This window comes from Lutra lutra, chromosome X (assembly GCF_902655055.1).
Source record: "Lutra lutra chromosome X, mLutLut1.2, whole genome shotgun sequence".
Lineage (NCBI taxonomy): Eukaryota > Metazoa > Chordata > Mammalia > Carnivora > Mustelidae > Lutra > Lutra lutra.
In genome coordinates, this window is record NC_062296.1 from 55985744 (window position 1) to 56002966 (window position 17223).

The 17223-nt window shown below is 39.7% G+C and overlaps 1 protein-coding gene across 1 annotated transcript in view; it reads left to right on the top strand.

Annotated features, from left to right (window-relative positions):
• The window catches only part of DGKK (diacylglycerol kinase kappa), a 166875-nt gene that overhangs the window by 107935 nt on the left and 41717 nt on the right, over window positions 1-17223 (top strand). The window contains exons 9-14 of the mRNA XM_047715124.1: window positions 6551-6734; window positions 7425-7533; window positions 8292-8431; window positions 9346-9427; window positions 11674-11765; window positions 12591-12690. Coding sequence (XP_047571080.1) covers window positions 6551-6734; window positions 7425-7533; window positions 8292-8431; window positions 9346-9427; window positions 11674-11765; window positions 12591-12690 — 707 coding nt within the window. The remainder of the gene's footprint in view (window positions 1-6550; window positions 6735-7424; window positions 7534-8291; window positions 8432-9345; window positions 9428-11673; window positions 11766-12590; window positions 12691-17223) is intronic.

The following is a 17223-nucleotide window of genomic DNA, read 5'->3' on the forward strand; positions in this document are numbered from 1 at the left end:
GATTCTGTAGCCATTACAACGGAGTTTTATAACTAGACATAGCACATGTGCACATGTGTGCACCCACATATATACACACTCAGAGACATTCTAGTCTCTTCCAGTTCATTTTCCAACCCTAATACAGATACATCCAGATAGACATTGGTACAAGGAATGAGCCATTCACACAGGTTTCTTCAAGCAAGCATGTTCATATGTTCCCATAATGACATGCATAGACACAAAGCTAACTTCACTCAGAGGTGCATGCATATATTATTCTCAGATCTACTCAAATATTTACCCACATAAGTCATCTACCAGACAGTTAACTAGAGAGGTGTTGAGGTGGATGACTTGGTAAATAAGAGATGTTTGGCTGGATAGAAAAAGGAAGAGACTGGGGGAAAATGGGATTGATAGAAGAGAAAAAGTAGCAAATTACTCACCCAAGCAAACTCAAGCTGCCATGAAAGTCAATCTAGTCCTGAAATCTGAGAATTTGCTCATACCAATGGGGAACATAGGGAAGATGTCTAAGCAGAATGAAGGATGCCCACCTCAGCATCCCACCAATCACCCCAAATAGGTATAAGGAGCTGCAAACTCTTCTTTATAATTAGCCCAAAAGGCTTTGTGCTTCTTGTCCTTATGGAAGTTCGGTTTTTTGGGTGTTTTTTTTTTTAATCCTATACCTCTTCCTATTCTTTTGTTTTGTTTTGTTTTTTAACAAGAATTTTTTCTGTTCTTTATTTCTAACTTTATTTTTTATGTTGTGTTAGTCACCATACAGTACATCATTAGTTTTTGATGTAGTATTCCATGATTCATTGTTTATTACACCCAGTGCTTCATGCATCACTTCTTTTTTTTAAAGATTTTATTTATTTATTTGATAGCATGAGAGGAGAGAGATCAGTGGGAGAAGCAGACTCCCTGCTGAGCAGGGAGCCCGATGTGGGACTCGATCCCAGGACTCCAGAATCATGACCTGAACTGAAGGCAGTTGCCCAACCAACTGAGCCACCCAGGCGCCCCATGCATCACTTCTTATTCTTGTTATAGATCATCAACTAATGGCATTGCTACTTTCTTTTGCTTTCCACCAATGACATAATATTGCCTAGAAGTACCTGAGCTAAGCCATTCTTTTTGTGTGGTATCTCATCTAATGCCCTATGAGTTAGTTTTGAGCCTTTCCTTCGAGTCATCTACATTCTTGATCCAATTGAATCTCACTCTTGAGAGACTTTCTTTCAATAACAGTTGTACTCAGGTGCATTATGAGGGTTAGATGAACTAACATTTGTTAAAGATGGTTTTAAAATACAGGAAGAAGATTGGTAAGCCATCCTTATGCTAATTTAACATCCTTCTGTGGTATGAACTGAACAAATTTGAGAGAGACTATAGACCCCCTGTTTTGCGGCACTGTGCTTGTATTAATGCAGCTCAAAGAAGCATGAGATTTTTCTTGAAAAGCTCTTTCAGGCTGTTGAGCCATCTGGAGTTTAAAGTCAACTTAAATCCTCTAAGCCCTTTTCACACTTGATGCTGCCAAACCAAGTTCATGTTGTCCTATTCCAGTATGATTTATGTCCATGGTCCTAAAAATCCTGGCTTCACATTTATCCCATTTTCATCTTGTTGACTTTGACCTATCCGCCCTTTGAGGTTATTTTTCAATCTTTATTCTATTTTTTTAAAGATTTTATTTATTTATTTGACAGAGAGAGACACAGCGAGAGAACACAAGTAGAGGGAGTGGGGAGGGAGAAGCAGGCTTCCCACCAAACAGAGAGCCTGATGTGGGGCTCGATCTGAGGACCCTGGGATCATGACCTGGGCTGAAGGCAGACGCTTAATGGGACTGAGCCACCCAGGCACCCCATTCGATCCTTTTTCTGTCATCCAATAACTTTCCCTCCAGCTTTGAGTACTTCAGAGTTGAGAAGTCTTCTATGTTTTCATTTGAATTGTTGATTAAAATTATGAAACAGTAGAGGACACCCCCCTACAATTAACATCAGCCTATTCAGGGGCGCCTGGGTGGCTCAGTGGGTTGGGCCGCTGCCTTCGGCTCAGGTCATGATCCCAGGTCCTGGGTTCGAGCCCCGCATCGGGCTTTCTGCTCAGCAGGGAGCCTGCTTCCTCCTCTCTCTCTGCCTGCCTCTCTGCCTACTTGTGATTTCTCTCTGTCAAATAAATAAATAAAAAAATCTTAAAAAAAAAAATCAGCCTATTCAAAAGCAACTTCGTGGGCACACTTACCTGGTTATGAATCTGCCTAACATTGCTACATTCCAGCCCACAATGCCACACAATTTTGTCACCTTCTTCACAAGATTCCCTTGACAAACTTGGCCTTGCTGGAATTCAGATGCTCTGGGGAAATGCTAGATGTTGCTGTCCCTGTCTTCTCCTAGGGATAGCTTTCTGCCAGCACTTCTTCCTCTTGTCTTCCCATCTGTGACCAAATTAGGTTTGACACTGAAGTTTAAGTTGGCTTAATTACAGAATTTTCTTTTTATCTCAGTTTTATACCCCTATCCTGGATTATTTTATTAATCATTGCAACATGATGCTATTATACATATGTAGAAATGAACACCCAGAGAAGTTAAGATGTTTGCTGTAGGTTAGTGAATAAATCTGGAGGGCAACCAGCTGTGGCACACAGCTGCATTCTGTTGTAGAAGTACACTGCAGAAGGCAGCCCATGCTCCAAGCTGCCAAATGGATCTACAAATGATTTCAGCTACAACTTCATGGCTATTTAATTTATAGATAACATTAACATAATTATTTTTCCTATTTCTTAATTTAATTCTTGACTAGTTAATATAGACACATGGTTCAAACTTTTTAAAGTAGAAACACATATGCACATGTTTAGTAAAAACTTACTATCCTTTCTCTCAATCTTCTCAATCTCCCATAGCCCCATCCAATCCCCACTCACAAAAAGTTGATTGCTGCCATTAGTTTATTGAATGGCTTCCAGTATTTTTTCCTGTATATACTACTAAATATAAACATATATTTTTATCCCTTCCCTTTTTAATACTATACACATTCCTCTAAACCTCTTCTCTTTTTCATATTTTTGGAGATTTTTTGATCAACAGAAGATTGCTTCCTCATTCCTTTTTACAGCTACAAGATACTCTATTGTATGAATATATACCATAATTTATTTGAGCAGTCCTCTAATTTCAAAGTTTTCGGTCTCTTGCTATTACAACAATGCTGCAATGAACAATCTCACACAGGTCATTTTACATATAAATCTATAGGAAAAATTCCCAGAAGTGTAATTACTGGGTCATAATGCATAGGCATTTATAATTTTCATAGATGCTGTCAGATTGCCCCCCATAGGGCTTGTGTCACTTTGCACTTCCACCCTCAGTGAGAGTTCATATTTTCTGTCTTCCTCAATCAAGTATATCATCTATTTTTTTTTGCCAGTTTTCTGGGTAAGAAAAAAATGATACCATGGCCTGTTTTTTTTTTTTTTTTTTTTTTTTTTACCATGGCCTGGTTTTAATCAGTATCTTTCTCATTTATGAATGAGTTTGGTCATCTTTTCACCTTTAAGAAACAATTTATATTTCTTTTTCTTATCAATGTAACACATATCTCATTTTCATCTCAACACTGGGAAACAAGTTAATTTTTCAAATGGCCCACTATGCAGATAAGGAAACAGAGGTCCAAACAGCTCACAGTAGTTGGTCTCAGTGCCACTGCTGCCTCCCCTCTAGAAAGGGACTAACCCATCTGTTAAAAATCACTGGGCATAGATAGGTCCATTCCAGGACCTCTGGCAGGGGGAGTCCTTGTTTCTAAGCATAGCTCACAGTTCCTCTAGATGTTGGCAGCAACCTGTTTCCATAAATCTTTTCACTGGAGTACATACCCAAAGTCACATGATCCCCTGGAGGGTGTTAGCAGAAGGTTGCTGAATAAGGAAAGGAAGCTCAGAGCAGAATCAGCTTCTCAAACAAAGGAGAGGTAAGCTTGAGGCCAGGCCATGAGTTGATCCCTGCATTGCTGGTTGGATGAGGAGCAAGCACATAAAACGTTACTACTTTTTTTAGGAGTGTGTAAAGTGGCTCAGTTGGTTAAGTGTCTAAATCTTGATTTTGGCTCAGGTCATGATCTCCATGTTGTGAGATAAGTCTCCATCCTGGGCACGGAGACTACTTAAGATTCTCTCTCTCCCTCTCCCTCTGTTCTTCCTCATACCCACACTACCCCACCCACGTGTGTGCACATGCCCTCTCTCCTTAAGAAAAAAATAAGGGGCACCTGGGTGGTTCAATCATTAAGCATCTGCTTTTGGCTCAGGTCATGATCCTGGGATCCTGGGATCAAGCCCCGCACCGGGCTCCCTGCTCGGTGGGAAGACTGCTTCTCCCTCTCCCACACCCCCTGCTTTTGTTCCCTCTCTCACCGTGTCTCTCTCCATGTCCAATAAATAAATAAAATCTTTTCTAAAAAAAGAAAAGAAAAAAATAAGTAAAATAAAAATAAAAAGGTATGACCTTTTTTTATGATTTTCTTCATATATCTTATGGCCTGACCCCTAATGTTTTGTACTATACTAAACAGTCTCACCCTGATTTTTTAACTGCTTCCTCACATCTCATTGTCATTTTGTATGGTTCTGTCATCTCTCTGACCTCATTTCTGCCACTCTGCCCCTCACTCACTCCACAATAGTCATGCCATTCTGTTCAGTGGCCCTCAGATACCCCAGACATTCTCCCTTCTCTGGGTCCTAGCACTTATTCTTTCTTCTGCTCCCAAAACTCTCCCCGCCGCCATATATGCATTGCTCACTTTTTTACTTCATTCAAGTCTCATCTCAAATGTCACCTCCCTAGAGAAGCTGTTCCTGACCACCCCATCTAAAATAACACCCCCTTTAGTCTCTATCCTGTTTCCCTCACTTCTTTTTCTTCATATCATGTTCTTTTCTATATTACTTTGTTTTGTTGTGCTTTCCACCAGTAAAATATAAGTTCCACAAGAGCAGAGACTATTTCTATCTTGCCCACCACTGTATTCTCAGAACATAAGAAGGACAAGCACAGAGAATGCCCTCAATACATGTTTGTTGAATGAATTAATTAATGTCTTAACTAGCATTGCATCAACATACTACCTTTTGTAAAACAAATATTGAAAAGGGTACTATCTTCAGGTAATGTGTTCAGGGAGAGTAACTACTTCCAAGATATGCTACTGAAGGAACATGGCAGACTCCCCTTGTAGCTGTGAGTCCTAACAAGCCCTGAAAATTTGGTGCCTGACTGGCTAACTGGCTAAGGATGCCTTCAAGTTCTACTGGCCAGTGAGTAGGAATTGGCCCATAGAGGAAGACTGCTTTAAGTTTTTCCAGGCAAAACAGCCATGAAATCTGCTCATGCCAGCAGTATTCCTCCAGGCTCACTCTCACCCCAATTACAACAAATGGGACATCTCAACCCACCTCCCTCCCTGTGCCCTGCACAATTCAGGAGTGAGCCATATGACTTTTGCCCTTTGCATTTATTTTTGCTGGGGTATCCCTGGCAAGCCAAAGCTCAGAGTTTAGGGGCTCACAATTTGTCTCATCTCCTAGGGGGCCATTGCTCACTGCCTGTCTCCCTGCCAACAGGCTCTAACACTCAGCATGAGCTGGCAGGCACTGACAATTTAGGCTGCTATAACTTCACTTCCCTATAGGGAACTTCAGAGTTAGGAATTATTAAAAGACTCTCTCTTGTTCAGACAATTTCCCTATAGTCTTGTTTCCCCTGAAAGTTGGTGTGATAACTGGGATTGCCCTGCCAGAGCCTTGGAGGGTTGATTAAATTTCCCTCCTTCTTCTCACATTGATATGTTTTCTGTCATTACCTGCTGTCTAAAAGACAGCCTTGCCCCCCCCCCTCTCCTTACCAGATATCCTCTCACTGTGAGAACTGAACTATCCCAGGCAAAGAGAGAACTAATTGGTATTCTGATCCTCCTCTCCAGCCTTCAATCCTCTCCTTCTTCAGTTTCCCCATGGTGTTTTATTAATCCCTCATTGTAGCACCAATTTCCTTAATCTTTGTGTTCCAACATACTACTGTGTCTAAGTCTGTTTCCCCAGCTGGAGGACAGGAGCTGTACCCCTAGAAGTATCTAGCATGATGATTGGCATGTAGTAATTGCTCAGCAAATGTTGTTTGCCTGGCAACAGCTGGGCAGACATTAAATGAGAGCCCCTTTGGGTTGTGCTATGAATTCTCCTCTGCTTCTCAGTCTCAGCAAACTAGAGCATAAGGAAACTCTGAGAGTTTTTGGATATGTCTTTTTGCCTTGCTTGTGGTGATTGTATCGTGGGTGTTTGTATATATCTAAACCCATTAAATTGTATATATTAAATATGTGCTGTTCTTTGTTTATCAATTATACCTCAATAAAGCTGTTTTTAAAAAGTCTTTGCAAAATGTGATGTCAAGTCATCTCTTATTTCCATCTCAATGGCCCTTTTCTTTCTTCCTCTTTTCTTTTGGTTGTGTGCATGTATCAGGCCAATTAGTAGTGTCTTCAGACTTCTGGAACCTCGATTGGTCATCAGCCTGTTCATGTCCCCTTCTCATCTTCATCAACTCCAAAAGCGGCGATCACCAAGGGATCGTCTTCCTCCGAAAATTCAAGCAGTACCTTAACCCGTCTCAAGTTTTTGACCTGTCGAAGGGTGGACCTGAAGCCGGGTAAGCATGGGCTAAGGGTATATAGAAGGGACTCTTCGTACTATACATTTTAGAGTAAGGGTTTCTGGAATCAGTTCTAGTACCTGGGCACAATCAAGTCAGGATGCAAACACATAACTTCAGAGCATTTGGGGTTTGCTAGTTGGAGGATTTTTAGCCCTCTCCCAGAAATCCCTTCAAGCTCATGTTCTGCTCTCAGATTCATTCCCCTTTCCTGGTTGGAAGAAGTCTAACTGTGTCTCCTGACCTCAGGGGAAGAGGCAAATGTGTATTGCTGTTCACCTTTCCTGTCCTCATTCTTTCCTGGGACCAAATAGATATATCTCCACTATAGACCTGTTTTACTTATGGACCATCTGGCTGTTCAGCTCTGGTTTCTGTGAAGCCACTGTCCACTGTACAAGGCTTCTTGGGCCTCAGCAAGTGGGTTTGGCTAGGTTACGAGTAGCTTCTAGAGCAAGGGTTGGCATAGAAGAGGGTGGGCTGAAGCAAGGCCTCATCTCCAGGACTGCCTATGGGAGCATTGCCTGTGATGTTAGGTACACAGAGAAATAGGAGCTAAGTGAAAGAAGGTGGGTAGCCTGTTAGCAGGATGCAGAAGCAGTAGTCCTTAGCTCCCAGCACAGTATAGAAAAGAGTTGTAAAACCTAGTAGTTCATGAAATGACTCCGGTTCCCCTCTTTCTTTCAGGCTATGCATGTTCAAGAATTTTTCTCGCTTTCGCATTGTGGTTTGTGGCGGAGATGGCAGCGTGAGCTGGGTCTTATCTCTGATTGACACCTTTGGATTACATGAAAAGGTGAGTTCTTGCTGACTCAGTTCAATCATTGCTAGAGAGACTGTGGGTATGGACCTGCTCATCCCAAAATGTCCTTAGTCTTCACTCTCCTTAACTATACAGCACATGTTTTCCACTGGTTTCATAGTCAACCTGACAGGGAGATTCTCACTCTAAGCTTCCTCACCTAAACCATTTTCTGTGGGAAGGAGAAATGAGGGAGTTAGCAGAAAGAATGAGCAGTGCTTTATGCCCCAGGCCCCAAAGTAAATATTTGAAGGAAAGGAGAGCAAGCAAAAAGAAGTGGCTTCAGGCCACATTCAGCCTCCAATTTCCTTCCCCTCTTGAGGCCACCAGTTTCCTTTCCTGAGTCTCAAAAGTAGCAGAAACTTTCCTCTCACTTTCCTCCCTCTCCCTAGATAGCTCCCTGTTCTTCTGACTTTAGTAGCTTTGTCTCCCAAGGCACCTTATCTTCTTGGCCAAGGCTTGATAGAAATTTGTGGCTATATTTCTCTTTCATAAGCATGGCTATAAATATTGGCATATTCTAACTTTTCCCTACACTGAGTACGTTCCGTATTGCCAAGAGTGGTGCCAAACTTTTCAGGGAAAAGTTCACTTAGCATCAATATCTCCCTATTACACTTCCTAACATCAGAAGTCTCTTATTGCCACTGGTTTTTAGACCACTATCTTTCCCAAGGAGCACCTTCTGGGTTCTTTTATGGGTGGATCTTGGTAGAATTGACTGAAAATGGTTCCTGGTTTTGTTCTTGCAGTGTCAGTTGGCAGTCATCCCACTTGGAACTGGCAATGATCTGGCCCGTGTCCTAGGCTGGGGTGCATTCTGGAACAAAAACAAGTCACCTATTACCATACTCAACAGAGTGGAGCAGGCTAGTGTGAGGACTCTAGACAGGTGAGTGGCTGAATGATCAGGTCATTGTGCCTGTTCCAGTCCCATATCAGTTACTCTCATTTACATCATCTCAATCATGAATATTCTAACCTCCCTCACAGAGCCTCATTCCTTTCTGGCTTCAGTGCAGGGCAGTTTTGGGTGGCCTTGTCTATTAGGAAGTCAGGATCTACCATGTTTCTTTTAGACATCACTGAAGCCCCTGTTCAAACTTAAAAGATCCTAAATCAGGAGCCCCACAGGTAAATTTTAAGAGTTCTGTACACCTCCTTCAAATTGCATAGCTAATTATCTATGTAAGCATATTTTTCCCCTTGGGAATGTTTCTATCTTTCTATTCTATTCCAGAATAGTATAGAAACCATTCTATAGCTTCATCAGTTTTTCAAAGAAACTCAAAAAACTTAGGGTTCAGAAATAATTGGCTTAGATTGTCTCTGCTTTAGAGAAGAATGAGTATTGCCATCCTATCTCCTGAAAAGAGATAGGGTCAATGCTGGGTCATAGTATTTAATTTATGGCTGCCCATAAGGATATTCTGGGAAGCTTTTTCAAGGTACCAAGCTGAAGCCACCACAAAGACATTCAGTATGTCTTGGGTAGGACCCTGGCATATTTATGTTACAAAAGCACCTAAAGTGATCTTGATAGTTACCTCTCTGGTTGAGAAGCACTGTCCTCTGACCCTGTGATGAAATTCTTTCCATCACACTGGTCTTAAGAAGTATTGAGGCAGAGACCCCACTTGTAGTATATTTGAGATCAGATGACCTGAGATAGTGTGGGCATCTCTACAACTCATCTTCCCTCACCACATAAACATTTTGACCTTTTTCTTGCTATGTGAAGCATTGATGTCAGCCTGTGACAAAACAGAGCCCTAAATATCTGTCTGTCCTTGACCTTCATTTCAGATGGAGTGTGATGATCCGTGAGACTCCCAGACAAACCCCATTGCTAAGAGGACAGGTTGAAATGGATGTACCCCGATTTGAGGTAACTACTGCCCAGCTGTAATTCAAGCCAACACCTTTATTACATAGTGAAATAAAAGGCAAAAACCCAGAGAGAAGCTTTTGTATTGTCCATGGACTCAATGAGCATAAGATCATTGAAGACCAGAGACATGTCAATAAGCAGCTTTTACTAGGAACGGTGTTAGACACTGGGGATATAATTCATTCAGCCATTTACTTATTCATTCATTCAAATTATGTATGAAAATACTCCTGGATTACCTACTATATGTGAGATACTGTTCTAGGAGCTGTTCTTATGTACTAGTAGGTAAAAAAGAATGACACAGTTCATGCTGTCATGGAGTTCATAGTAATAGAAACAATAGTTTTAATAAAGTAGTATGAGTGTTAGTATATAAGGAAATAGAAAGTGGTATGAACACCCAGCAGGTGTACCAAGTCCAATCTGGGGGAAATCAAGGAAAGATTCTCAGAAACACCATTTCAGAAAAGATTGAAGGACCAGAGGGAGTTAATCAGGATATTAAGAAAGAGGATGCCTGTTCCAGACAGACTGAATAGTGTGTGTTGTTCCAAAGGCAAGACAGAGCATAGAATATTCACAGAACAGAATGGAATGTTCACATACATTTATTAATGGTTAAAGCATTGGGGTCAGGGAGGAGAAATACAGAGAGAATGACTAAAGATGAGGCTGGAAAAGCAATCAGGGCCCAGGCCAGGAAGAACCCAGTAACCCATGGTAGGAAGTTTGGGCTTTTGCCCTAAAGAGAATTATAGGATTTTTTCCTTATATTATTATGAGAATTTTCAAACATACTAGCTTCTTGAACTCAATAGTAGAATTAGTTAGGACTCTAGCCTACAGGATGTAACTCTCAAAGACATAAAAAAGCTTATTTCAATATAAATTACATTTTTAAGATTTTATTTGTTTATTTGACAGAGAGAGACATGGCAAGAGAGGGAAAACAAGCAGGAGGAGTGGGAGAGGGAGAAGCAGTCTTCCCGTCTAGCAGGGAGCCTGGTGTGGGGCCTGATTCCAGAACCCTGGGATCATGACCTAAGCCAAAAGCAGATATTTAACGACTGAGCCACCCAGGTGCCCCTATGAATGACATTTTATTGGCCATCTGCTATATATATATCATAGTACATATTATTAGGTATTATATTAAAGTTTGAGATATATAGTGCCAATAAGTATGCAAACCTACATATATAAAATGTTAGAATCTACCATTAAATTTCACTATATTTGCTTTATCACATATGTGTCCATATATCCATTCTGTTATCTAATAGATAGCATTCTGCTATCTACTAGAAGGGTTTTAAGTAGAATTCCATGGTACATAGAAAAACAATTGAAGGAATAAAGACTAGAGGCAAGGAGAAAAGAGAGGAGATGCTGCAATTATCTAGGCAAAAGATTATGGTGATTTGAACTGGTGAAGTGGTAACAGGGATAAGAAGAAGTGGGCATGTTTAAGACATATAGGAGGAATAGAATCATCAGGACTTGGTAGATATTTGAATGAAAGAGGTGATGGGAGAGGGAAGAGTAGCAGCTGTAGTTAAGAATACAGACTCCGGGCTCCTGGCTAGTTCAGTTGGTAAAGCATGTGACTCTCAATCTCAGATCCATGAGTTCAAATTCCCCATTGGGCACGAAGCCTAGGGGGGAAAAAAAAAAGAACACTGACTCAAGAGCCAGACTACCTGGAATCAAATCCTGGCTCTGCCACTTATCAGCTTACCCCTTTCCTGTGCCTCAGTTTGCTGTTCTGTGAAATGGGGTTATTACAAGGATTACATAAGAAAATGTTTATATATAGCATAGAACAGAGCCTGGTACATTGTAAGTACTATATAAGAGAATGTTATTGTTATTACTAATATTATTATAATAAGAGGTAACACTCTGACATTGGAAAGATGTGGGTTCAAATCCCAGATCTATTATTTACTAGCTATGCAATATGAGCTTGTTTGTTCATTTGAAATATGGAACAAAAATTTACCTCCATGAGTTTTTGAGAATTATTTAAATGACAGCAAACAATATACACCTCTTATTTTTAGAATGACCACAGATCTAAGATTATCTATGGGGTCCTTCAAAAAGAATTATTTGATTGTGATTATTTTCAGCGAGGCAGTTGAGTTGTTGGTAAAGAGTAAGAAATAATGAGATAAAGCTTGGCAGCAGGCTATGTCTCAGTCCTGAGATTCAAGAGCTGAACACTCATTTCTCTCTAGGCTGCTGCCATCCAACATCTAGAATCCGCAACCACTGAGCTGAACAAAATCCTGAAGGCCAAGTACCCCACAGAGATGATCATCGCAACAAGGTCAGTCTTCCTTTGGCTTTCAAACTGGGGTGTTTTTATTCCCTTCATGGGCTGTTCCTTAGTCAGAGAAGGAGCTCATTTTGATAGGTTGGGGTACTGAGGCCAAGGAAAGTTATCAAATTTCTCCCAACTCAAACCACCTGAATGAAAAAATAGATGAGATTGAGGTGAGGGCTCCTGCCAGTCCAAAAAGATAGAATTACAAGCCAGAGATTTGGAAAAAGGGTTATAGAAGAGAAACAACATTCCACACTATTCAAGGGCATAACATAACTCCCTACAGTAGGAACACCTTGCTTTCCATCTGACACTGGGAAAGGTCTCTGTAGAATTGATGACAGCTGCTTTCTCATATCCTAAACAACACATTCTGCCCTTCCAAATATGTGGGTCATTCATTTCTCCTGGGACACTTTGGATGGTTCCTGATGAGTCTGCCACATTCTCCTTTGATAAATACTCCCCCCAGGGACAGTCCTTCCAAAGCCACTATGTTTGTACTAAATTATATGGGCCCTTGAACATAGCCAATTTGACCCAGGTGAGAACCTGACCCAAGGTGGATCAACTGAATTTTCTTTTCTGGAAATTCTGAATTTAGGGCTAAGAAAATCTAATTAAACTCTCTTAGGTACTCATGTATTTGACCATATATACATGAAAAAATAGAAAAACAAAGGGAGAGGGGAGAGGAAGGAAAGGGAGAGATTACAGATCAGGAAAGAGAGACAAGGAAAGAGAAGGTGGAAGATGGACTTTATAAGACAGAAGGGCTCTGGACATCATGATCCATATCACATTGTCCCATATATCTTATCTTTGCAGATTCCTGTGTTCAGCAGTGGAAGATTTTGTGGTGGATATTGTAAAGGCTTGGAGTCAGATAAAACAGAACAATACAGCTATAGAATCTGTGATTTTGAAAGTAAGTTTCCATTCCTTTTATCTTCCATGCTTTGTGGAGCCAGGGCCTCCTTTTTATCTTTTATTTTTTAATTTATTATTGTTATTCCATTAAAATTAACATACACTATTATATTAGTTTCAGGTGTACTATATAGTGATTCAACTATTCTGTACATTACTCAGTGCTCATCATGATAAGTGTACTCTTAATCCCGTTGACACCTATTTCATCCATCCCCCAACAACCTCCCCTCTGGTAACCATCAGTTTGTTCTCTACACTTGGGAGTCTGTTTTTTGGTTTATTTTTCTTTCTTCTTTTGTTTTGTTTCTTAAATTCCAAATAAGAATGAAATCACTTGGTATTTGTCTTTCTCTGATGTTATTAGCTTAGTATTGTGCCCTATAGATCCATCCATATTGTTGTAAATGGCAAGACGTCATTATTTTTTATGGATGAGTAATATTCCATTGTATGTACATAACACATCTCTTTATCCACTTATCCATGGTTGGACACTTGGCTGTTGTAAGTAATGCTGTAATAAACATAAGGGCGCATGTATCTTTTAAAGTTAGTATTTTCATTTTCTTTGGTTAAATAACCAGTAGTGGAATTACTGGATCCTATGTTAATTCTATTTTAATTTTTTGAGGAACCTCCATACTGTTTTCCAGAGTGGTTGCACCAGTTTGCATTCCCAGTAACAGTGTAAGAGGGTTCCCCTTTCCCCACATCCTCACCAATACTTGTTGTTTATTGTGTTGTTGATTTTAGCCAGTCTGACAGGTGTGAGTTGATAGCTTGTTGTGGTTTTGACTTGTATTTCCCTGATGAGTGATGTTGAGCATCTTTTAAAGTGTCTGTTGGCCATCTGGATGTCTTCTTTGGAGAAGTGTCTGTTCATGTCTTCTGGCCATTTTTTAATTGGATTATTGGTGTTTTAGGTCTTGAGTTGTGTCAATTCTTTATATATTTTAGATACTAACCCTCTGTCAGACATGTCATTTGCAAATATCTTCTCCCATTCCATAGGTAACTTTATAGTTTTGTTGATTATTTCTTTCACTGTGCAGAGCTTTCTATTTTGATGTAGTCCCAATATTTTATTTTTGTTTTTGTTTCCCTTGTCTGAGGGGACCTATCTAGAAAAAGTTACTACAACTGATGCCAGACAAGTTACTGCCTGTGCTTTCTTCTAGGATTTTATAATTTCATGTCTCAAATTTAGGTCTTTCACCCATTTTCAATTTGTTTTTGTGTATGGCATAAGAAAGTGGTCCAGTTTCTTTCTTTTGCATGTTAATGTCCAGTTTTCCCAACACAATTTGTTGAAGAGACAATTTTTCCCCATTGGATAGTCGTTCCTGCTTTGTTGAAGATTAACTGACCATATAATTATGGGTTTACTTCTGGGTTTTCTATTCTGTTCCACTGATCTGTGTGTCTATTTTTGTGCCATTATCATACTGGTTTCTTTCTATTTTTATTTTATTTCTTTTCAGTGTTCCAAAATTCATTTTTTATATAACACACCCAGTGCTCCATACAATACATGCCCTCCACAATACCCACCACCAGACTCACCCAACCTCCCACCCCCTTCCCCTCCAAAACCCTCGGTTTGTTTCTCAGAGTCCACAGTCTCTCGTGGTTTGTCTCCCCCTCCGATTTCCCCCAACTCACTTCTCCTCTCCATCTCCCAATGTCCTCTGTGTTACTCCCTATGCTCCACAAGAAAGTGAAACCATATGATAATTGACTCTCTCTGCTTGACTTATTTCACTCAGCATAATCTCCTGCAGTCCCCTCAATGTTGATACAAAAGTTGGGTATTTATCCTTTCTGATGGAGGCATAATATTCCATTGTATATATGGACCATTATCTTTTTTATCCATTTGTCCGTTGAGGGGCATCTTGGTTCTTTCCACAGTTTGGCAACTGTGGCCATTGCTGCTATGAACATTTGGGTACAGATGGCCCTTCTTTTCACTACATCTGTATCTTTGGGGTAAATACCCAGTAATGCAATTGCAGAGTCATACAGTAGCTCTATTTTTAATTTCTTAAGGAATCTCCACAGTTTTCCAAAGTGGCTGCACCAACTTGCATTCCCACCAACAGTGTAAGAGGTTTCTCCTTTCTCCACATCCTCTCCAACACACATTGTTTACTATCTTGTTAATTTTGGCCATTCTAACTGGTGTAAGGTGGTTTCTCAATGTGGTTTTGATTTGAATCTCCCTGATTGCTAAGGATGATGAACATTTTTTCATCTGTCCATTAGCCATTTGTATGTCTTCTTTGGAGAAGTGTCTGTTCATGTCGCCTGCCCATTTTTGACATTATTATCTGTTTTGTGTGTGTGTGTTGAGTTTGAGGAGTTCCTTATAGATCTTGGATATTATACTGTTTTGATTACTACAGCTTTGTAATATAACTTGAAGTCCAGAATTGTGGTACCTCTAGCTTTGCTTTCCTTTCTCAAGATTGCGTTGGCTATTCTGGGTCTTGTGTTTCCATACACATTTTAGGAGAGTTTGTTCCAGTTCTGTGAAAAATACTGTTGATAACTTGACAGAGATTGCATTAATGTGTAGATTGCTTTGGGTAGTATAGACATTTTGACAATATTTGTTCTTCTAATGCATGAGCATGGACTATCTTTCCATCTCTTTGTGTCATCTTCAATTTCTTTCATCAGTATTTTAGTTTTCAGAGTACAGGTCTTTCACTTCTGTGGTTACATTTATTCCTAAGTATCATATTATTTTGGGTGCAATTGTAAACAGGATTGATTCCTTAATTTCTCTTTCTGTCACTTCATTATTGGTGTATAGGAATGCAGCAGATTTCTATACATTGATTTTGTATCCTACAACTTTATTGAATTGGCTCACTAGTACTACCAGGTTTTGGGTGGAGTCATTCTGGTTTTCTACATATAGTATCATGTCAACTGCAAATAGTGAATGTTTGACTTCCTCCTTGCCCATTTGGATGCCTTTTATTTCTTTGTGTTGTCTGACTGCTGTGACTTGGACTTCCAGTACTATGTTGAATAACAGTGGTGAGAGTGGACACCCTTGTCTTGTTCCTGACCATGGAAAAGTTCCCAGTTTTTCCTTGTAAGAATGATGTTACCTGTGGGTTTTTTGATAAATGATCTTTATTATGTTGAGGTATCTTTGTGGGTTTATTTCTGGGCTCTGTCTATTGTTCTATTGATCTATATGTTGATTTTTGTTCCAGTACCATACTGTTTTGATTACTACAGCTTTGTAGTACATCTTGAAATCTAGGATTGTAATACCTCCAGTTTTGTTCTTCTTTCTCAGGATTGCTTTGGCTATTTAGGGTCTTTTGTCATTCCATAAAAAGTTTATTATTACTGTTCTAGTTCTGTGAAAAATGCTGTTGGTAATTTGATAGGTATTTCATTAAATGTGTATATTGCTTTGGGTAGTATGGACATTTTAACAATATTTGTTTTCCCAATCCATGTACATGGAATATCTTTCCATTTGTGTCATCTTTAATTTCATTCATCAGTGTTTTATAACATTCAGAGTACAGATCTTACACTGCCTCAGTTAAGTTTATTATTTTTGGTGAAATTGTAAATGGGATTGTTTTCTTAATTTCTCTTTCTGCTACTTCCTTACTAGTGCATAGACTGCTTTAGATTGATTTTGTATTCTGCAACTTTACTGAATTCATTTTTTTTTGCCCTAGTAGTTTTTTGGTAGAGTCTTTTTAGGGTTCTCTATATATAGTATCATTTCATTTGCAGATAGTAAAAGTTTTACTTCTTCCTTAGCGATTTGGATGCCTTTTATTTCTTTTTGTTGTCTGATTGCTATGGCTAGGACTTCGAGTAGTATGCTGAATAATAATGGTGAGAGTGGGCATCCTTGTCTTGTTCCTAATCTTAGGGGAAAGCTCTGTTTTTTCACCATTTACTATGGTTGACTGCGGGCTTTTCATATATGGCCTTTATCATGTTGAGGTATTCCCTATAAAACTACTTTCTTTTTTTTTTTTAAGGATTTTATTTATTTATTTGACAGAGAGAGATCACAAGTAGACAGAGAGGCAGGCAGAGAGAGAGACAGAGGGAAGCAGGCCTCTTGCTTGAGCAGAGAGCCCGATGCGGGACTCGATCCCAGGACCCTGAGATCATGACCTGAGCCGAAGGCAGTGGCTTAACCCACTGAGCCACCCAGGCGCCCCTAAAACTACTTTCTTAAGGGTTTTTATCATGAATGGATGTGTACTTTGTTAGATGCTTTTTCTATATCTGTTGAAATGATCACGTGATTTTTATCCTTTCTATTGTTGATGTGGTGTGTCACACTGATTAATCGCAAATATTGAATCACCCTTGCCTCTGAGGAATAAATCCTACTTGATCATGGTGAATGATTTTTTAATGTACTGTTGGGTTCAGTTTGCTAATATTTTGTTGAAGGTTTTTGCAGCTATGTTCTTAGAGATATTGGCCTATAGTTCCCCTTTTTTATATTGTGTTTATCTGGTTTTGTTATCAC